The sequence below is a fragment of the Orbicella franksi genome, chromosome 3, assembly GCF_964199315.1.
Source record: "Orbicella franksi chromosome 3, jaOrbFran1.1, whole genome shotgun sequence".
NCBI lineage: Eukaryota > Metazoa > Cnidaria > Anthozoa > Scleractinia > Merulinidae > Orbicella > Orbicella franksi.
In genome coordinates this window covers 17,551,433-17,574,157 of record NC_138147.1, presented here as the reverse complement: position 1 = coordinate 17,574,157, position 22,725 = coordinate 17,551,433, and the positions used below count along the sequence as shown (strand labels likewise).

The window sequence follows — 22,725 nt, the reverse complement described above, 5'->3', positions numbered from 1 at the left end:
CAGGCTTTTCTTACTCGCGGGGTAGGAGGAGGATTCTCCCCTACCCCTACCCTCTTGCTAAAGACAGATGGCAAAGTCTAACTTTCGCTTTCCATATTTTCTCGTTTGTTTTTTTTTTTCTAAGATTAATCGAATGCCAAATGTTTCCACCAAATGTTACTTAGCAAAATATCTAGTGAAACATCTATAAACTATGCAGTAAGGTTTCAATATTGTTACGGAATGACTACTTTGTGGATTATAGTATCAAAAAAAAGTGCTTTGTGTCTACGGATTGTTTCAAATTCTGCATTTATCGAATTTGCTTACCACAGCTCTTTTGCTAACTATTGTTAGTTAAGAAATATGAGTAGCGGTGGCGGATCTAGGGGAGGGGCCAGGGGGGGCCGCCAACCCCTTTATTTTGGGTAAAAGAAGAAGAAATGACAGAAGGAAGAAAAACCGGCAGTGCAAGTAAAACAAACCCTCCCCCCCCCCCCCCTCCACCCCTTAACTCAAGGTCTGGATCCGCCACTGAGTAGCTGGGGATTTTTTCAGCTAAAGTACTTGGCATTGGATATCCACAGAGTGTAACTGTGAATTTCTGGTATGCTGGTCAAAGATATTGGTGGTTCTCGTGGGATTTTCATATGACGTTGTCATAGTCGAAAATTAAAAATTTTTTCAATTCTTCCGAGTTTTAGTTTCATCGGAAATAAACCCCTCAGACTCTCGACAGAGCTCGTTTTGTTGCATGCGTGACATTAAGATGGCGGCCCGCTGTCACGTAGGCCAAAAGATGACTTATCGTTAAAGTTTTTGCGAAACGTACACTCCTTGCATTACAAGAAGTATTGATAATGTGAATGTGTTGGAGAAGTAGAGAGATAAATGTTACTTTTAAGAACAAAACATACATTTTTGTTACTTTATGATTGCGATATTGGTGCCCTTGTAGCCTGCAGAGCAGGCGAGATTTTTTCGAGCGAGCGCTCACATCGTAAAAAGTTTAGCCACCATCTTGAATTTTTCATGCAGTGGAAGACTGGGGAGAGAAAGAAAGTTTTACCAAGGGGGTCTAACATGGCGGTCTAAAACGGCGGTCGCAAGGTTGTAATACTAACTCGCCCCAATAAGACGCCTGCACTGCAGGCTAGTGCCCTTGCGTCTCTATACAAAGCTCTCTAAATTTGAGTGAAATATTTATTCGAATAGCAAAAGTGCGTATGAAAAACCGAACAGTCCTGAATCTTGCCAAGGTTGTTTGCGTATCAATCATCTATCATATTCCAGATTCTTGACTTTTCTTATTGAACGGACTTTTATGTTTGATGGCATGACAGTGAGGAAACAGGTTTGGTGAAAGACCATCGCGGTCCCAATCCAAAACCAGAGAGGAGGATATAGTTAAAGAAGTATAATAGACGGGTTTTGCTAGCAGGACAAAGAGCAATGCGTATTTTTGAGACTAATTAAACAGACTAAACAGAGGCGGGATGAAAACTGGTAGTATTTTAGCTTATTTGGTGGTCACGCACGCAGCCGAAAGCTTGCTCGAGTGATCTAGACATTCAGCTAATCGCCGGCTTTGTTAAAAGAGAGGCACAAAGCATTCTTGCAAACCAAGATTAGCATAGCAATAGCAAAAACTCGTGACTTGTTAGTGATCAATTCTATTTTTGACCGATTCGAGTCATTGCACTTTGCGTCTCCAAATGAACTAGGGGAATCCCCGACGTTGCAATGCAAATGTCGCGCAACGATCTGCTGACAGCCAAATCAGTCGGTTTGAACAGCATTAACTACAGAAGAACACTCAATAATGCTAACCCATACAATGGTTGTCTCTCACAAGGTGACATTCTTGTAAAAATGCGCGATTAAAGATGCTGCTGGCCTTGAACTTCGTTTCGGTTTCCGCTTCCTGTCATTCCTGTTACTGGGTTGTTCCCGGTTTTTCCCCGGAATCAGTCACGCGGCATAATTTCACTGCTTTGCATGCGTAATCCAATATGTTCCTGCTTTCCTGTGAAGTGCTATGCAGTATTAAACGTGCTCCGTAAATTTCTTTCCTTCATTTTAGTGCAGCTAGCAAAGTGCAAAGAGGAAGGTTGCTATTATTATTTTTCACAGACATCGGGCAAGATTCTTCGAGGTAAGCGTATAAAGTAACGACATGCAAAGCAGTTAATATTTCCGCCAACATATCTGCAATAGATCGAACTTTAGGTTTGTCGAATTTGTATTTCTAGTGGATTTTTACACAAAGTTAGCATGAAATCAAAGTTATAATTCGAGAAGAAGAGCATTTCTCGTAGCCTTCAAGGTGAAAAAAGGCGGACCAACTGCTTATTTCATAGTTTCATCGAGACCATCTATAAATTAAATCCTCCTCAAAAGATAGTAAGTTCCCAACGTTCGATCTGTTAGACGTAAGTACTGTGATGTTTTCCTGTGTGATTCTATTCAATAGTATATGGCAGTCTCTTTCACTTTAAACTTGGTTTAATTCTGATCGTGGATGCAAACTTGCACAGCAAAATTACACTCATTGTTTGTCGTTTATCTCATTCAGACCATCGGTTCAGATGTTAATAATTAGGCAGTTTATTTCATGATTACCCAACCGCAAATCTAAACCGCAAGCCAGCGAGGCGATTCATACGCACGTATTTTTCATGGCATGCAATGAAACTGAAATTGCTCCCTTTACACCAGACCTAGCCAAAGCGAAACAAGATTTAAACAGTAGAATCTCATGGTTTGCTGAACTACTTTTCTTCAAATGGATCATGCTACGCAATGAATTATAAATTTAAAACCTTGCGTGGGATATGTGAAGGAATGATTAAAATGTTGCGTTCTGCGAGTGGTCACATGTCACGCAACACTGCCGGACCACACGATCGCTCACATGGTTGTGTCTTTTCATAGTCAACTCAGAGTCCCCAATAGCGGGGCGTGATAAAAATGACCCAGATTTTTTATTTTTATATAATGCATGCTGCTGTACTCTTTTAAGATTTCCAGTTTCTTTCAATTTATAGAACACATTTACTTTTGATACGTAATCATACTTTCTAGGTCAAAATACTGTACAAACTAGCTATTAACATTTTTAGACTACAGAATAAATCTGTCATTCGGTACGTCCAAGTTGGCCATTGAAACAAGACTATAACAACAACAAATTATTTTGGGCCCAAATGAAGAGTCCGCAATTTCGTAATAGCGAGAGTCTGTGATATCGGGAGTTGTTTCCATACATTTCTTTGTAGCTTCGGCGGGAGTTGTAGCTTCTGTCTGGGGTGTCCGTCATTTTATATGGGAATCCCCCGGGGGTACATCCATCCCTCTGTGGGTATAGGGCATTAAGCTTGGTTTCCACTAAAATGTTTAATTTTAGTCTGATCACAGAGTGGAAGTAACAAACTGCAAACAAGTTGTTCTTGATGTTGGTAGGTTGTGAGTTCCAGAAAGAGGCATTAAAATGGAAATTTGCTGTACTACCCCAGAATCCAGACCGCCAGACAGTCCCAGAAAGCCCTTGGTGCGCATGTGTTCATCAGGAAATCACTTCTCTAACTTTGCTGACATTGGAGATAAAGTTGTTCTGTTTGTTGATTTTGGTCAACAATTGAAACCATCGCCACGCAGGAATCAAAGAGATTCTTTGCATGGAGCCATTGCAGGAAGGGTGTGGCCCGATCAACGCCAGCATGATCCTGAGAAAGAGCAGTATGAGGTTGGTGCTAAAACGAGTAATTAACATCTTATTTTCTCAAGGGGGGAGGGGTTCCTTCCAAAAATCTTGGTGGAGTATGATGTTCTACTTAAAGTCCTCGTCGTCATCATCATCATCATCATTGTTATCATCACCATCTTATCACCGTCATATCATTATGGCTTATTTTGCCATTAAAAAAGTATTTATTAATCACAGTACATACCTAACAAACAGGCTGGGAAGACCTCCAGAAAAACAACCACCGCTCACTATTTCACACTGAAATATGTGATTTTACCTTCCCACAATTCAGTAAGTTATTTCAAGAGAAAATTTTTTTCTTGGTTATTAAGACTGCATTTGGAATAAGAGGTTTAATAATTATGAAAACATAGAGTTTCTTCTAAGAGCCATACCCAGTCCATTAGACTAATGTTATCATGATGGTTGAAATAATTCTAAAATTTTTGTTGCAGATAAAGTTGGCTGGACTCCAAGCATTCTTGAAAAAGATCAAACCAAGAGATGAAAATTGTACAAGTTTTCGAGCAGAAGCGAAACTTCTAATGACAGATGACGTGCTGGAGAACCCTGGTGGGTTGGTTAAATTTGTTGTTCCATACTGCAGCAATGAAGGTGAATACTTGGGTGTGGTTACTGAGGAGGACATTGAATATGACCCCAATTACAGAGTTTACAATCGTAAGTATTACACTGTAAATGCCACAAAATTTATGTACAGTATATAAAATAGTTAGTATTTTTTCTTTGACTTCCAGGATAAAGTGAGATCATAATGAACACTCTGTGGCACTTTGTGTAACTGCTCCCTGCATTCTTTCATTGACCAGACAGTCAACAATGCGTCTATCTTAGTGCCAACCATTTTCCTGCGGAGCGCGAAAACGGAATTCGAACATCCAGTTTCGTTTTTCGTTTACCCACGCCATCGGAAAAGGGAATTCGAAATTCCATTTTCGTTTTCTGTTTTCCCGCTACATTGAAAATGGAATTCGAACTTCTATTTTCGTTTTTGTTTTCCCACAACTTTGGACAACAGAATTCTAATTGTCATTTTCGTTTTTCATCTTTCGTTTTCATAAGATATTGAAAAACGGAATTTGAACTTCGAATTTCCTTCTTCGTTTCTGTGTTTTTGTCACTTTCGTATTTTACCTAAACCGGCACTGTTGGTACTTCTTGTCGCTGACAATAGACCTGGAAACTAAGGATATGTTTTGGCGGGAATGAAATATCCTTGATGAAGTCTTTGTCCGCCGTTTTTTATCGAGGATAATAATAGCTGTGAGGACCTTTCTCGAGTTAATCAAGAACCGTTACCCGAATCTAAGGGAATGCACAGTTTGCTAAGTGTAAAAAGGTTTTGTAGTTAATTATCATGGTATCAAGAAGAGAAGGTCAGTTGCGGATGGAAGTCATGGAACAGTCCTTATCCGGTCAGTGTTTGAAGACTGTGGAATGCAGACTGGAGACTGCGGATTGCAGACTGCAGACCGCACACTGGAGACTACGGACTGGGGTAAAATGCAGACTGCAGACCAGGGGTAAAATGCAGACTTTAGACTCCTTAACTGAATCGTGCTACCGTTTCCATCATCAGTTGAGAGCTAACCGTAAACAGGCTAACGAGAGCCTTATGAAATGAAATGAAATTATGCACATCTATCACAAATTAATGCGTATACTATCACAAATCACGGAATGAAATGGCTATTTAGGTCCCACCCTGGAACCCTTAGCTTATACCAGAGCTAGTTCAGCTGAATTTTGCTACCCTTTACTAGAGTAAACTCCCAAAATCCCCCCATTTATCAACACTGTTGAGGCTGATTTGCGTAAATTTAAACTTGCCGATTTTTTGAGTGGCGATTTGTGGTTTCCTTAGTCTAGATAAAATTTTCAACCAACTAATCAGTTTTGTGAAATATGATACCCTATTCTAGACCCAAACGCTCTGATTTATATACCCTATCCTAAAGTAAACTGCTTGAAAACCATACCCTTCACAGCGGCACATACCTATATAGCTTATATATGGCAGTACCCCCCCTCCGGGTCGAACCTACGATATGGCATCTTCTACTTCGGTATCGACCGGTTAGTGTAAAACGCAGACTGCGGACTAGAGACCAGGAGTAAAATGCAGACTGCAGACTGCAGACTACAGACTTTTTAAGTATATATCGACGGTGGTATTTCCATTATCGATTTCTAACCGGAAACAGGGTTATTCAGGCTAATTGTAGTGAAAGTTTCATGTTCCGGTTAGCCTAAATATCACTCAGGTTAGCCTAAATAACGCTCCGGTTTACCGTAGCTCTCAGTGATGGAAACAGTAACACGACTCAGTTAAGAAGTCTACGGTCTGTATTTTACACCTGGTCTGCAGTCTGCATTTTACCCCAGTCCGCAGTCCGCAGTCCGCAGTCTTCATTTTACACTGACCGGATATCGACTGTTCCATCCGCAACTGTCCTTCTCTTCTTGATACAGTGGAACCTCGATTTAACGAACCTCTATTTAACGAAGTCTTCGATATAACGAACGAAATTCTAGGTCCCGGCCAAAGTTACAGTAAAACATATGGAATAGAACCTCGGTATAACGAACCTCGATATAACGAATTCTTCGATATAACGAACATAATCCGGAAGTCCAAACGTAAAATCTACCTCGATATAACGAATTACAGTGTCAACACACGACAAAAGATAAACGCTGAACAGATCAACAGTCAACAAATCCTTGTACTCCTTGTGGTAAAGAGACAGCAACCTTTCAGTCAACGGCTTATTATATGTCAGAGACATTGGCACTATAGTATTTCGACATCAATTAACTTCTGCTCTATCTTCTTTGAATTCCGGAAATGTTGGGTAGTGCAACATAACAACACCAAAGCCTGTTTCCTTGTTTGCATAGACAATTTTCCGTATAACCTCTATGTTGTAACATTGTTAAATCGCTACTCTGAAAGTGTCGTTCTTTGGTAAACAAAAGCTGCGCGTCTGCTCAAAAGTGAAAATAATTGATACTGAAAGCCACCATGCTTAATGAATTGCATCTCACAACGCGGCACCTCTGGGGGACGAAAATTGCATTGAATTGCGTGACAGAAGTCACCTGTATTACAAATCAATTATTAACTATGACCTCGATATAACGAACATTTTGGTCGTTTCCCCTCAAATTCGTTATATCGATATAACGAACCCTCGATTTAACGAACAAATTTGGCCGGTCCCCAGCGACTTCGTTAAATCGAGGTTCCACTGTACCATGAAAACTGAAAAACCTTTTTCCACTTAGCAAACTACTGTACAGCCCCTTAGATTCTAGTAACGGTTCTTGATTTCCTCGAGAAGGTCTTCACAACTATTATTTTCCTCAATAAGAAAACGGCGGGCAAAGACTTCAACAAGGATATTTTATTCCGGCCAAAACACAATCCTTGGTTTCCAGGTCTGTTGTTAGCGACAGGAAGTGCCAACATTCTTCCTGTTCAGTTAAAATAGAAAGTGACAAAAACGCAGACACGAAAAACGAAAACCAAAGTTCAAATTCCGTTTTTCAATATCTTACAAAAACGAAAGACGAAAAAAGGAAATGACAATTAGGATTTTGTTGTCCAAAGTTTGCTGAAAACGAAAAACGAAAATAGAGCTTGGAATTCCATTTTCAACGTAGTAGGAAAACGGAAAACGAAAACGGAATCTCGAATTCCCTTTTTCGATGTGGTGGGTAAGCGAAAAACGAAACTGGACATTCGAATTCCGTTTTTCCACATCGTAGAAAACGGTTGGCACACGAACAACAACAAAGGTACACGCATCGTACACGCATTATGTCTTTTTTTACACTAGTAGATCATTATTGCCAAGTAATGTAGATGTGGTTAGAACCTTCCTTCAGGGTAGCTGTAAGACTGATATCCCCAGTTTTACTCAGCAAAGCTGTTTTTTGATAGAAGAGTGGTGTTAATTACATGCACAATCATAGGCGTACGGGCAATCTTTTCCCAGGGGCGGAGGGGGAGGGGGGTGGGGGAGGAGGAGCGGTGAATCACTTGCCCAAAAAATTTCGCAACTTGCCCAAATTTTTACAAAATAATCGAGCACAAGTGAGGGTCATAGGATTCACTAACATAGGCCTGCATATGGAGCGAAAATTATCTTACATTTGAATCCCGGTGAGAATATTCTTGTATATGAATCTATCATATAGATCACCTTACAAGTAAAAAACAACAAAAGAAACAACTGTCCCTGCCATTGCGACGGCCGAATTTATCAATAATACGATCCATGTCATTGTTTGGTACAGAATTGGCATATTTTCTTTCAATGTTAATCAGTGCGATGTTACTGACACGCTGTTGCCCCATGTTGTTGCGGAGGTAGGTTTTCAATCTGCGCAACGCACTGAATGATCGTTCTGCAGAACACGATGTAGCAGGTATCACTAGAAGGATATGCACCACGTTGGAAAACTCTAGCAACATATCAAATAGATCGTTCTCATGCATAATCTGCAGTATTTCTGAAAAAATCAAACAGTCGCGGAGTGGAACCCGCGCTCAAGGCGAAAGTTCGCGTATTTTCTGCTCAGCTTCCAGTTTTGTAAAATTTAGCGATGCGGGGAAAGCTTTCTTGTTTAGCAGGCGTCTGCCTGTGACAGATCATGATCTCCCAAAGCACAGAGTATTTCTTGGTCATTTCTACTGAATCTGATCTCAAGCTCGGACAACAACACATAGTAAGTGTTAATGCGGTGTTGCGATTCCAGTGTCAGCTGCATTTGTCTTTGCGTGTGTTCACCCACAAGGGCTTGAATGCGGCACCATGTCCTGTGTCTGGGTGCCATGGCTTCTCGTAATTCAAACTGAGAATGGGTCAGTCACTTCTTCATTTTCAGATCCATTGCTGATACTATCTGCCATACGGCGCTGCTGAAACTTCCTTCACTCCGGCACTGGCGTAGACTCTGAATGGTCATGTTGGCGTTTCACGGGTGGAGATGGAGTCGGCCGTCTTCCCCTGCTTGCAGATTTCAGCACAGACCACTAGTTTTGCTTAAGATTATTTTCAACACACACAGATAGAACTATAAAATGGCGGTAAATAAAGCTCTGCTCTCAGCGTAGGTTTTTTGATCTTTGTCTGAAGACAACGTGAGCACAGCTTTTACAATGTGTTCCATTTGTCCGTGTACGGTCTTCACGGCTTAATACCCACCAGCATGGACACCTCACACCTCTTGACACTCAAAGACTTCAGCGTCAGTTTCAGACCGTCCTCGCCTTCTACGCCTGTGTCGCCAAACAGGGCGTGTCATTGAGACTCGCTACAGGGCCTGGATAGTGCCCAGAACGTTACGCAATGGTTCAATCTGTGTCATAGTATCCTGAAGGGCGAGGTTGAGCACATGTCCGTAACAGTGGATGTAGATACAGAGCGGGAGCACTTTTCCATTCTTGTTTAGAGTCCCTTGTGTATCTGGACCGTTCCTATTAGCTGCGCCATCGAATGCTTTACCAACAATTTTCTTGAGGTCCAGATTGAGGGTGCGTTCCTTTGGGGTGACCTGGATCAGGTTCAGTGATCCAAGATCACTCGGATCATGGTTTATCAAAGGAACCGATGAATCTGTGACCTGAGTGGATTCATCGGTTCCTTTGATGCACCATGATCCGAGTGATCTTGGATCACTGATCCTGATCCAGATTAACCCAAAGGAACGCACCCTGAGTTCAGTGAAAGCAGACTTCACCAGTTTATACAGTGCCTCGTCTTCAGTTGATTTCGTGGAATAGAAACCAGTGAGCGATTTTTTTTCTTCATGCCATTCAGCCCAAAGCCAAAGGATGTGAATGAAATTTCTGCAATGCTCAAACAGTGGGCACTGAGAATGAAAAACATTCCAAATTCTTACAAAATAAAGCTTTTGTCTAGGGACAATCTGAGACACGAAAAAAAAGGGGTGTTAAGAAAATTCCAACTCGCACTACTTTTGAGTATTGGGTCGCACCTTATTGTATGTTAATTAACAGTATTGTTATTCGCTGTTTTTTTAGTGGCATTGTAATTTCTCGAAACGAATGGAAATGTTTTAAAAAATTTGCCCCAATTTCTCTTGTTGCCCCCCAAAAACTGACTTGCCCTGCAACCCCCCAGACCCCCTGGCCCGTACGCCTACGTGAAAAGTCAATATCAGCATCAGAATCAGTTTGCTGCCATACTGCCAGGCCCACCAGTCATTTTCATTCATTTCTGCAATTGATGGAATTTTTAGATCCACTGTGGGATGAATTAATAGTGCACAATGAAGGTGTAAGAAAAGAACTTAAACATCGCACTTCCTCAAGACTAGTTGAGACCACATATGGAGCTGTGGGAGGACAGCGGCGTAGTCTAAAGGAATCTGGAGCTGCAGCAACAGATCAAGTTGATGGAGCAAGTGCTAGTGTGGATGCTTTAAGTGCAACTGATGAACATGATCCACTGCTGGGGGTAACTGTCAGTATTAATAAAATAAATATATAATAATAATAATAATAATAATAGTAATGAATACAGTATAATAATTGTTACAATAATATAATAATTCTATTAATTCATCAATTATTTCTCAAAATGCAGGAGGCTTTGTAGCTCAGGCTAGGGTCACTCTTGGGCAAGATAATTTAATTTCAGTGCCTTGATTGGTAGTTGGGGGGAGGTGAGGTGACCTGCAATGGACTATGATGCTCCCTCATATGGGCTATATAGGTATGCACGGCCCCAAAGAGTATGGTTTTTCAGCTGTTTTGGTCGTAAATGGGGTATCGAGTTTGGCCATTATGGTCATAAATAGGGTATGGTTTTTGCACTCTCGTCTTGACATAGGTATGTTTTTAAGAAAAAGCTACTTTTTCATCACTATCGATAAGACCATCAACAAAAGCCCTCCACAAATTATGTTTATGGCAATTTACTTTGGTCTGAAGTAGGGAACTAATTATAAGGCAGGTCTGAAATCAGGTATTGATTTAGGGGTCATATCATAAATAGGGTATCAAATGTTTGGTCAGGTCATAAATAGGATAGGGAAAATTGTAGATTTTGGTCATAAACATTGGGTAAGGGTTTTGGGAAGTGTGCTGTCCTCACACTGCAGTCAACTGAATTTGGGAAGTGTCTTATGCCCAAGAACACTAGGTCTGAATATCAACTGCTCAATTTGGAGTCACCATAGTAAATAAGGTCACTGCACTTCCTTTTCTGCCCTGATCCCTTGAGCATAAGAAACTTTGCCTTTTGAGACCTGAAAAGTCCTAATTGCTGTTATTGCAGTGGAGTCTGCAGTCAAATATTCTTTTTTTTTAAAAGGTATGCAAACAAGGCGAAAGGGTCAATACAATGCAGAATCAACCCTTTTGCCTCGTTTGTGTGTCAAGCCGCTGATAACTGCAATAACAGCTATTAAGTTCCTTAACCACAATTCAGAGGATACCCAATTTTGACAACAACAATCCCTGAAAGGCTGTGGAATTCTCACAGCATTATCTCATGTGATTAAGATGAACACCCTGTTGGGGTAAAATTCCAACATGCAACATGACATGGTAGCCATGGAAATGATGATGAACAGCAAGGCTTGTGTTGAAATTCTGACTGTGTGAGGACTATCTGAAATTGTGACATTAAATGGCAATTAAGCCAGACTACTGGGGCTGGGATAAACAAATTGTGGTCAGTTTATTACTTTTGTCATAAACTAGTTCTTTCCTTCACTTATACAGTCACATCCCCCTAAACGTCATTGGCCCAATTCGTGGGAGATGTCCTGTTGGCAGCCCTGCTGTGATCCAATTATGCGGTCCAGAAACTGTTTTACAAGATTCTTGGCCATGTTCTTTGTAACACCATTAACAAATGTAACTGGCCTAAGTCTGTACTATCAACTGTACTTGGTAGAGATATTCCACATCAAATTTGCAACAAAACTTGGCCACTACATCTTCATGGTATGTTTGAAATAGACCTGTTGCAGAAGGGCAATACAGTCAGCCTAAATAACACTCAGATTTACCTAAAATTCTCACTGACCTGGGCTAAGTATACAAAGCTTTGATAATGTCAGGCAACAAATGATTTGTAGACTTTGTATGGGAATTCCCATTATATTAGACCTAAATATGCTATTTTAAATAAAGCTACATAATGAAATCACTTAGTAAATGTAGGGTTGTCGTGGATTATTTTGTTCAAATTTGAGCACAAATTGTTTTCATTAAAGACAACTTTGTAGTTCAATGAATGATTCCCAAACAAATTCTGTAGTTATTGAGTAACATTGTCAAAGCCGCTATCGCTTCACCCAAGGACCTTTTGGTGTTTTTGTCTTTTTTTTAAAGTTTCAGTAGAAAAAATCAATCCTGTGAATACCCGAGTTGCCCTAGAGAAGTTTTTTCAACCAAACCAAAATATTGGCAAACTCTTTATCCAGTTACTATTTTCACAATTCCCATTCCCAAAGTCCACTGGAAGGTTTTAACTAGTAGAAATTTTATGACTCAGTACCAAATTGTGCCACTTATTGGAATATTTTGAGATTTTCTTGCCAGGGCTTGAAAAATTCCAGCTTGCCCTTGGGACAAGTAGCTCTCAAATTTTGCTTGCCCTGGGCAAGTCTTAGTTGTAATTTTAATGCTTTAGTTGGCAGACAACTTGCCTGATCCCTTGCCCATTGGCCAAGCGAGAATGAAAAGTTACTTGCCCAAAAAGAAAATCTACCTTGTATCTGTCCAGGACAATGGGACAGCACTTTTTTCGAGCCCTGCTTGTGTGGCTTTATAACGAACTTCTTTCTTTGGAAACCTAATTGTTCTTTGTTGGACCCTTTGTATGATCTTTACACACAAAAAAAAATAATACAAAAATGCTATGGAAACCCTCCACAAATGAATTTCAAAATAATACCCTGAAAACCATTACTGTTAATAACTTTCACATTTCCCACAAGATTGATGGAAGAGGATTAATTAATTCCAATTTTAAAAATTAGACCATCAGTTTAAACTCTAATAATTGCCTCACATGCACAGAGGAGTACAACAGACACTAATTAAAAACTGCAGTAATTTTTGTACATCATAATTCAAATTTAACTTAAATCAAACAAATTTTGAATAGAGGAGTCAGTTAAGGTGTCAGGTGTCAGTTTTTAAAATTGTATTATTTTTAGACACATTTTTCTTATATTTTTACTGTAATCTTAATCTTACATTGTCAAGCGCTTCAGAATATTTGATAATTTTAACGCTATATATATCTATTATTATTTATTACATTATTGTTAAGAAAAGTTGCCCTCTTGCAGTTACTGGGTTTCCTTTAGTTTTTCATTGTTGGCTTTACATTTCAGCCTTTAATTGTCATGATGATGTTAACCTTCTTCGCCCAATGGAGATTTCTTGGCTGTTATACTCTGGCCAACACTGAAGTACTTGTTTTAAACGGGACTGCTGTTTTTGCTTACATTCTACTTTTTTGGTACACATTTTGGGGACTGATCCAGAAGACATCTTGTATGGGGGTATGTATAAATAAAATAAAATCATAACTTTATTTAGAGTTAAATTTATTTATTAATTGGGGACACTGTAAATAGAGCATATTAAGATGAAATGCGATAGGAAATCGAGCAGTTTCAACTTTCAGTGGACAAAAACCTTGCACCGGAAAAAATTCTGAGTATGTTACAGTCCTTTTTATATTTTCTAAAAGCTAAAGATATATTTACCTGAAATAACACCAAAAACAATTTCCCAAGGGAAGTTGAGGAAATAAATTTCAAAGTTCAGAAAAATTGTGCAAACAGAGCTAAAATTCCTCATCAGCTTCATTTCACCAGTATTTTCAGGTGTTTCATATGAACTTCAACACTTGTTTTCGACATTTGGTGTTGTTAGAAATGATTTCTTTTAAGAAGAAAGTTAAAACAGTCGCATAGAAATTTGTAATACAAGTTAAATCATGTTGGTACATAGTTGTCCACTGGTTACTCAAACTTCTGGTGGATTCCCTCTTCAAGTATTTTGAAAGAATACCAACTGGTGAGAGGCTGACCAGTTGGCTCTTTACACTACATGGTCAAGGATATGAACTTGGGACTATACTAAGAACAAATCCAGATGGCGGTAGGATGGAGGATTTGGACCAATCAGGCAACATTACACCAAAATCAATAGTGTGTGTGTGTAATTTTCCCCTGCTTGGCACTGATTTATTTTACATGATTTGTTTTTACTTCTGATTGGTTCTTAAGTTGTTTTTGTTGCCACTGTGATTGATTTAGTTTTGATACTCAATTAATAACCACACTATAAACAAAATAAGTGAACATATGCATGTTGCATCACAGAGTGTTAATAATATGCGAGCCAGCAAGGCATGCAAGGCAAGTGAGCCAGGATCCCTAACCACAATAAAAAGGCTAACCACAAGCTAACTTAGGCTAACCAGAGTGCTACTTAGAGTAAACAGAATGCTAGTTAGGCTAATAGGAGTGTTATTTAACCTAACCAGCTAACCAGCAAGTGAGCCATGTGAGCCCCCAGTTGGCCGACAGATGACCAACAACATCTTTTGGGAACTGCTCCTCACTTCAACCAAGCTGAGTGTAATATAATGGAGGTGACAAAGTGATCAGTACACTATATAATTTATACTGAGGAGTCTACAAGAAAAGGATCAACTGCACATGGATATCAAATGTTTTGGGAAAAACTGATGTAAACTAGAACAAATGCAAACATGATACTAATAATGAATTTGCAGATGAAACTAAGAGGAATAGCAAATCACACAAAATTAGATACCTATATTATTATTATTTAAAGTGCCTATGAAGTAAACAATAATTGCTGCTTATTTGAAAGGCTTTTCGAAGTAAAGAGGATTGGTGTTTTCCTTTTTGGAATATCTTTTTTCATTTTAGAGATATTTACATTTTTGTTTTATGCAAATGAGGAAAGTGATGACATCATAGGTGGTTTCACTAAAACAGTTCAACACTCAATCAAGAATATCTCTAGAAATATTAAAGCAGTGTTCTTTAAACTTGGCACCAGAAATGTACATCACAAAAAAAAAAAGACACCCGTTGTGCCATTGCCATGACAGCAATTATGCTGTTGGTCCTGTTTTAATTAAGACTAAAATTCCCAGATTTTATCTTAAAAAGGATCATCCACTCCCAACAATCTAATGGGGAGAGTTAAGACAATATGGGAACCATCTGTGTTCCGAGAAAGACCCTCTGTCCCACTTTAAAAGGTTGCGAATGAGGATATTTGGTTTTTCACAGAAAGGGACTGGAGCCAAGAGTGTTGCCATGGCAACAACATAGGTGTCATTCTGTTTCTTCAGTGATGTACATTTCTGGTGCCAAGTTTGAAAAATACTGCTCCAATATTTCTGGAGATATTCTTGATTCAGCATTCTACTGTTTAAGTAGAACTATTTACGACGTCATCACTTTCCTCATTTGCATAATACAAAAACTTGAATATCTCTAAAACGAAAAAAGATATTCCAAAAAGGAAAATGCCATTGCTCTTTACGTTGAAAAGCCTTTCAATTAAGCAGCAATTACTTTTTACTTCATAGGGACTTTAATAATACTTAGTATTTCTGTTTTGTCCCAGCTTTTCATGATTGTACCCCTGGTTGTCATGTACATCCTTGCAAACATAACATTCCAAATGGCTGTGAAAAATTCTTCGCCGGAAAGCTTAAACTGCACTGAGTGTTGGAACCACACAAATCACTTTTCTGGTCATGTGAAGTACTTCAATGCTTTCAAGCTCATGCACTGGTACTACAATCCAGTACTATGGGTGTTTGTGTTGTGCTTTTGCCAAGCACTCAGTCACATTTTTGAGCGTAAGTGGATTAACTTTTAACCTATAAACACCTGTGAAAGATAAATGTTCAGCATGTCACAGCATGGGACAAAGAAAACATCTGATTGCCTTACAATATTCAAACTCATGACCTCCTACCTACCAAGTAGGGGCTCTTACCATTGCACTATGAATGCGCATGGTGGGCTAGCCATTTGGAAGGCTTATAATAATGTGAGTTCAAACATGTCCCAGGAAAGACTGAATATTTTTAGTAGTGTTTTCAGTGCCTCTACTGCCTGTATCGTACAGTTCTGTGGAGCAAAATAGAGGAGCGAAGGCAATGGAGTCATGTAAATTTATAGATCTCTTAAAGAACAGATTGAAGACCACAATAAGACTCTGCTGTACGCTACCCTATTCTTCGCTACATTGCTCTAACCTACTCTATGCTACTCTACTCTACTTTACTCTTTGCTACGCTACTCTACTCGACTCCTCGCTACACTATGCTACTCCACTCTACTTCTACTCTTCGCTACCCTACTCTACTGTACTGTACTCTACGCTAGTCTACTCTATGCTATGCTGCACTACTCTACGCTACTCTATGCCACTATATCCTACTCTACTCTACTCTACTCCACTCTACATAGCAATATCTTTTTCTTCAAATAAACATGTGCAGTCCTATTGATTTTTTTTTTATTTGACTGTCCTTACAGCCAAGCTTCCACCACGTGTCGATCAGACTGCACACTGGATGAGTTGTACTGACATGTTTAAAAAATTTGGATATCGCAAGTCTTTCGTGATTTTCCTTTTGCAAGCATTATTTGGAACTATTGATGAGGTAATATTTAATTATCATGTTACAAAATAAGTCACAATTACCAAAAGATTTTTTAAGAGAACCACCCCGCCAAGGACTTCCATTTACAAAAATGATGGAGGTTGGTGTACCAGTTAGGAGTTTCAATGCATGCTGTTGTTCCTCTAAGGACATTTAAATTTAAAAACAGCTACCAGCAGAAATATCCCAGTACCCTTCAGAATGTTTAACACTCCACAAAATGTTATGGCTGGAACTAGGAATATGGTATCTGAATATATAGTTTTTATCAATATTATTTGTGGTGATTGTTTTTTATTTTAGAATCATTACCTCTTCAGGTTTAAATTAATTTAGACTGCTGTTCAAAATTGCACACAAAAATTAGTTCTGGTAAATTTTACAGTGCATTTACTGAAACCTGGGCCACCCAGACAAAACCAACAGATGGCAGAACTGAAACAATAGATTCCAACATTTTCAAATCTAGCGAATCAAATGTCCTATTTTCAAATACAGGCAATCAAATGTCCAGTACAAAACAATGAAGTCTTATCTTGTTCGTTGTGATGCTTACACCACTACAGTGTCACTTATCAATAAATTGTCAAACTTGAACCATTAGCACTTTTGTGTGCTTGAATTGAATTATATGCTGCGATTTCTAAGGGGTAGTTGCTTGGTTTAGAAAATACATGAAAAGAAAAGCTGGGCAAGAATGTCACTTGTAAATATATATCACCAGAGTGTGTGGTGTAGGGTTTGAATATTGTCACAGCTGTTTAAAATAAACCCTTGAAATGGTCTTTGAGTAGGGAAGGTTCCTATGGCACCATCTTTTGTTTTTGCCTCAGTGATTTTACACACTGAGGCATTGATAGTACAAAGCGGCAAAAAAATTTTGATGAAGATGTTATCTCAATACACTGACAACCCAGAAAGGGAGCTCAAACTCAGAAATGTTCAGCTGCTGAGACAGTGGATGCGATAGTTTATCCGAGAACTGCGTGGTGAATTTCACAATAATGACAACAGAAAGCTGTGTAACAAGAGAAACACGCACAGACAACAGGAGCGAAATTTATTTTGTAAAAATGTGTCAAAACCTATTATTATATGATTTTAAACAAACACCGTAAAGATGATTTGTTTTGGCCATACATTCACAGTGGGAAATGGTCAATGTAATGAATTTATCACAGTTGTAGATGTAAAATCTAAAGTAAAGAAACACAATATTTTCCAATGGTTTCACAATTTATTAACAGACACTGTAGTCGCAAGCATCACAACGAACAAGTTGAGATTTCATTGTTTTGTACTGGACATTTGATTGGCTGGATTTGAAAATGTTGGAATCTATTGTTTCAGTTTTGCTATCTGATTGGTATTCATTGTCTGAGTGGCCTTGGTTTCAATAAACGCACTTTAAGGGTTTCTTTGAACTTTATGCTTGGTTTTAATTTTGACATGGTCACTAATTTTCCATCAGCTTTTGGCATCACCAAGACTTCTACCCTTACTGATGTTGCGAATATGTTTCAACATTGGCTACTGTCCAAAGGAATGGGAAGTACTCCAGATATTGGTCAAAAAATCATTGCAATTTGGTATGAACTTTTCACCATTCTTACTAAAAAGTGTGAAACAATAAAAAGGTAAAGGTATAAAGCCTGGATTAAAGCCTGCATCAAGCTGGCACTCAACTCCAGCTCCAGTTCCCATTGAGAGGTGACCAGGTTTATTTTTACTTGCCTCTGGATGGGATGCTAGTCCACTGCAGGGTACCACCCCCTGCCCCACACCAGCATTTCATGGGCACTCATTCATGCACCTGGGTTGAGAGAGGCACTGTCTTGCCCAAGAACACAACACAGGCAAGTCCTAGCCAGGGCTCTACCCCAGAGCATTCAACACATTGATCATACCATTAAAAGCATCATGCAACTGTGCCTCCTAGTAACCAAAACAAAGTATGTGTATATCTTGTGAATATAAGTACACAAGATCTGTTTGAACAGTTTATCATGTGCTCAGTGACAGAGCTAAATATCAAGGGAATTTTTAATGGATTATAGCCCAATGCAAGTTGCTACCCCCAGGGAAACCAATTAGAATGCTCATATTTATCATGGATTAGTTTGCCAATATGTTACGATATTATTAGCATATCTAAAAGTAATATTGTGTTTCGGTATACTGTTTCAACAGGGGATCCAGCATTAGATTACATTGGCACAGGTGGGGCAGCATATCTACCTGAAGATTCAGTGATACCTGGTAGGTGTTAGCCATATTATATAAGGAAAATGTTCACAGTTTGAACGTATGTGTTACACGTAGGATTATTTTGTCATTTTGTCCCTTGAGAAGTGACTGCATTGTCTCCTTATGCTACAAGTAAGAGCACAGAATAGATATTATGAACGAGGACTTTGTTGGCCCAAACACTTTAATAGTGTCACAATATCATTATTTTTTAAGAGTCTATGCGGCCTAAAGGGCTTTTACAGCTCTGCTTTCTCAATAATGCATGGATGGGTTATATCCAAGCTCATTATATATGGGTTATTGACCAAGTGTGAGGTCAAGATGGCTGGATATTGGTCAAGTTCTTTTTTGTGAGTTTACGGAGTGAGACAGAGTCGAGGTCCATAACCTCGCTAAAAAAAGAACAAGGCCAATATCCAGCCATCTTCACTGAACAAGCTTGGTCAGTAAAGGATTAATTATATGGCTTTGGGAGAAATTTTTCTTGTGGGACACGCCAGGTAGTCCTGAACAGGCAAGATGCCTCCATCTTGCCTGCTCGGGTAGCCAATCACAGCCCAGGCTTTGATTCATCTCGCCCACCCATGGAGCTAGCCATATAATTAACTGGAGTAATATGCCATGATACAAATTGTAATGGTTTCGTAAGCCAGAATTGAAATCTTGTTCTCCCGGGTTGTTTGCACGCACAGTCGAAACTCCTTAAAACACCAAGCCAGCATATATAGGAGAACAATCTTCATTTTAATGTCTTTAATCCTAGTCTTGTGGCCTCAGGGTGTTTTCATACGAATCAAAGCAAAGTGGTCAACTGAAATTATTTTGTCAAGAAATCACTAAATATCTTTGCGTTTCTAACTTAGAAAGTAATCACAATGATTATGCCACATGCTCGTGCTAATAGAGAGCTTTGAGAGCGGTCAAAATCTAATTATAGCTCTCACTAGAATCAAAAATTTACGTAACAATGTAAATATCAACATCAGTAGATTGTAGCTTACCAACATTCGCGGGTCTTGATTTTCCCACGACAATTTCGCTCTAACTTGCCTTACGATCTTGAACAGAAGGGGTCTTAGCTTGAACTGAACGTGAACTATGTTTGTCAAACATTTAATGCATGAATCACAGTAACGTCAATCAAATGGGAAAATATTTCTCAACTTTACCGGAAGCGGTTACACAAATTTCCAAGTAATTTTTGCAAATGTTATCAAAATACCCTTTGGGTTATCTCATGACAGATCTTTTCCCATCATGCAGTGGCTGTACACTCCCTCTCTTAAACGGCAAAAAAAGAAATTCCTGACCGGGGTGGAGAGAGGCACTATGAAAGTAAAAAGGTTAGGGACAGCTCCAACTGGAGTCTATCAAACTAACAAATATTTGATAAACACAAGCACTAAGCTTCTTAATTATCACATCATCTGTTTTTAAACTTGTTGCAGAAGTTTCAATAACTGATAGTGATCCCACTGGAGAAACACTGGACACTAGTGCTAATGTTGGCTACAACATCGGTAAGACAGTGCTTTCTGAAAACAGAATAATATCAATGACACAAAACTAGCATGGCCAAACTGCAGCCCTAAAATCTGAGCCTTTTCACCTTCTAGCTCAAAAAAAGACAAAATAATTTGCTTCCTAAGCATATCTCTAAAATCACAAATTCAATGGCCAATCCCCTCTATGACACGTGCCTGCAGGGAATCATGGTAAATGTTTTCATCATCTTGGACTAGATATTTATTTTGATGAATACAACTACCATGATTCCCTACAGGTGTGCCTCATAGAGCAAATCGACCATTAAATTCCCAAAAATCGTAACCTTACATTTAAGTTACTTAGTACAACACCTAAGCTAGTATATATCCAAACAGAACGACTTAAATCTACATTTGATAATGGTGACAAGATGATGCTGAAACATCTTGTTATAGCATTTATTTTTCCTTTAAAACATTTTTCTGTATCTTCTCTAATCAAAATAGATATACTACCTGCAAAGTAAAAATGCTCATTAACTGTGAGTTTACTTTTTATTACAGGGGTGTTGAAAAAACACTTAAAAGAGATGGAATCTGTCCTTACTGATGAGCAGCGAAAAATACTAAATGACCCCCATGCACTCCAACATGGTGTTGATGACTGGCTTGAACACTACATTGTGGTACGACATTATGTTGCAAAATATGAGCTACAAGTACATGCATATGGCCCATTCCGAACAAACGCACAAAATGCACTTGTTGAAAATGATGATAAACGTATGGACAGAGATTTTCCGGTCAAACAACACAGAAGCTTTCGTCACTTCTTGAACCAGGTCCGTTTTCATTTGTGGATGATGGAGGATCAACTGATCACAAAAAGAGCAGCCTCTGCTTGTTGTGCAAGTGAGCTTTAGAAATCAAAGAATTTAGGTAAAAGCGTAAATGAAGCACAAATGTCAAGAACATATACATGGTCATTCCCTGTGTTCTGGTCTCTTTGGGAATACCATGCTTCCAGAAAAAGTCTTTTGTGGTAATTGTTAGCTCTGCTGATCATTTCAACGTTATCAAAATCCATGTCATGATTATATTGATAAACATGTTGGGCAATCTTTGAATTGGTGTCAAAAATATGGACTGCTTTTTTATGTTCCAAAATTCTAGTTTTAACTGCTCTCCCACTTTGGAATCTGCCCATGATCATACACCTATCATATTTGCATCTAAATTTTGGAACTTTTTTAATATAATCCATTGTTACACTCTTTCCATTCACAACCGATGAAGACTAAAGTTTTTTGGTTGCACCATTTTTTTAGTGTTTTTTAACAAAATGTTTGTTTCAACGTTTTTTAAGCCAGTGTCAAACCCATGGTTATATTATTATCTTGAATCCTGGCTGCAACTTTAGAAGGTTTCTTCTGTATTAAAAAAGTAGAGTTATCATTTATACAAAGCCATTACTTTTCTAGCCATTTTAAAATAGTGTAGATTGGTACTATATCAATATAATGTACTATACATTATAGAATCAGACTGGGTATGCTTATTTTATAACAATATATAGAATTAATTTTTTTAATAATTCTTTTGAGAAGTTTCATTTTGAGTATTTTCAAAACAACAATAATAAACAAAACATTTTGAGCTTGAGATTTTTGTGAGGTAATATGCTGATAAGGCTGAAGGTTGAATAAACTGTTACCTCATAGAAATCAAGACCAAATAATCTAATTGTTTTATTTGAATTTTATCTGAAATTTCTTCAAATGATGACTTTTATTATGGCTGAACAGGTCTGTGATGAAAAGGAGAATTACAAATTTTCCAATATGGACTGCTCACAAAGTAATTAAAAGGATCCATTACATCCACTTTGGCAAAATTGTGTGTGGACTGAGTTGTCATTTAATGAATGAGAAAACATCGCTATTTTGTAAACAGCTACTAACCACTGCATACCAATGGTTCTTAGCGTATGATGGCTCAGCCAATCAGATTGCAGCATTTGCATCAATATATCAGCAAAATTCTACTATTTTTAGACTTCATAAAAAAAAAAATTGTGTAAACCAAAAATAGGTTGTCTTTATAAGACAAGAGTGAGTAACAAGGGTGCATAACTGGGAGAGAGTCACAGAGGTGAAGCTGTGACCATACTTCAATTATAAACTTTCTATGTATTTCATCTAAATTGCATTAAAAGAGTGACAAATAAAATTTATTTTCTTAAAAAGTAATGGTTGCATATTATTTTTTGTGCTCTAGAGTTGGTCAGCTGAGTGTGTTTTCCCTGAAAAAAATAAAATTTGGACCCTGACCAAATAAATACAAAATGTGAGCTATAGTAACAGCCTTCAGTAAACCCCCCCCCCCCCCCAACCCAAACCCCTTCTCTGCAAATATTGGATTTTGGTTCCAGTGAAACTCTTGAAAAGGTACCCCAAACATTAAGTCTACCACAGATAACAGCCAAGTCTCTTCATCAACTACACATTTCACTGGCTGTGTT

The 22,725-nt window shown here is 38.5% G+C and overlaps 1 protein-coding gene across 1 annotated transcript; it reads left to right on the top strand.

Moving 5' to 3' along the window:
* Nucleotides 1-1,819: 1,819 nt before the first annotated feature.
* LOC145481611 (uncharacterized) lies at nt 1,820-22,573 on the top strand. The gene is made up of 13 exons (XM_081460124.1): nt 1,820-1,834; nt 2,063-2,134; nt 3,442-3,724; nt 4,183-4,408; nt 10,019-10,236; nt 11,508-11,732; nt 13,133-13,303; nt 15,417-15,654; nt 16,340-16,467; nt 17,939-18,056; nt 18,658-18,726; nt 20,166-20,237; nt 20,769-22,573. Exons 3-13 carry the CDS (start codon nt 3,470-3,472, stop codon nt 21,125-21,127), a joined length of 2,079 nt encoding a protein of 692 aa, XP_081316250.1. The 5' UTR covers nt 1,820-1,834; nt 2,063-2,134; nt 3,442-3,469; the 3' UTR covers nt 21,128-22,573.
* Nucleotides 22,574-22,725: the final 152 nt, after the last annotated feature.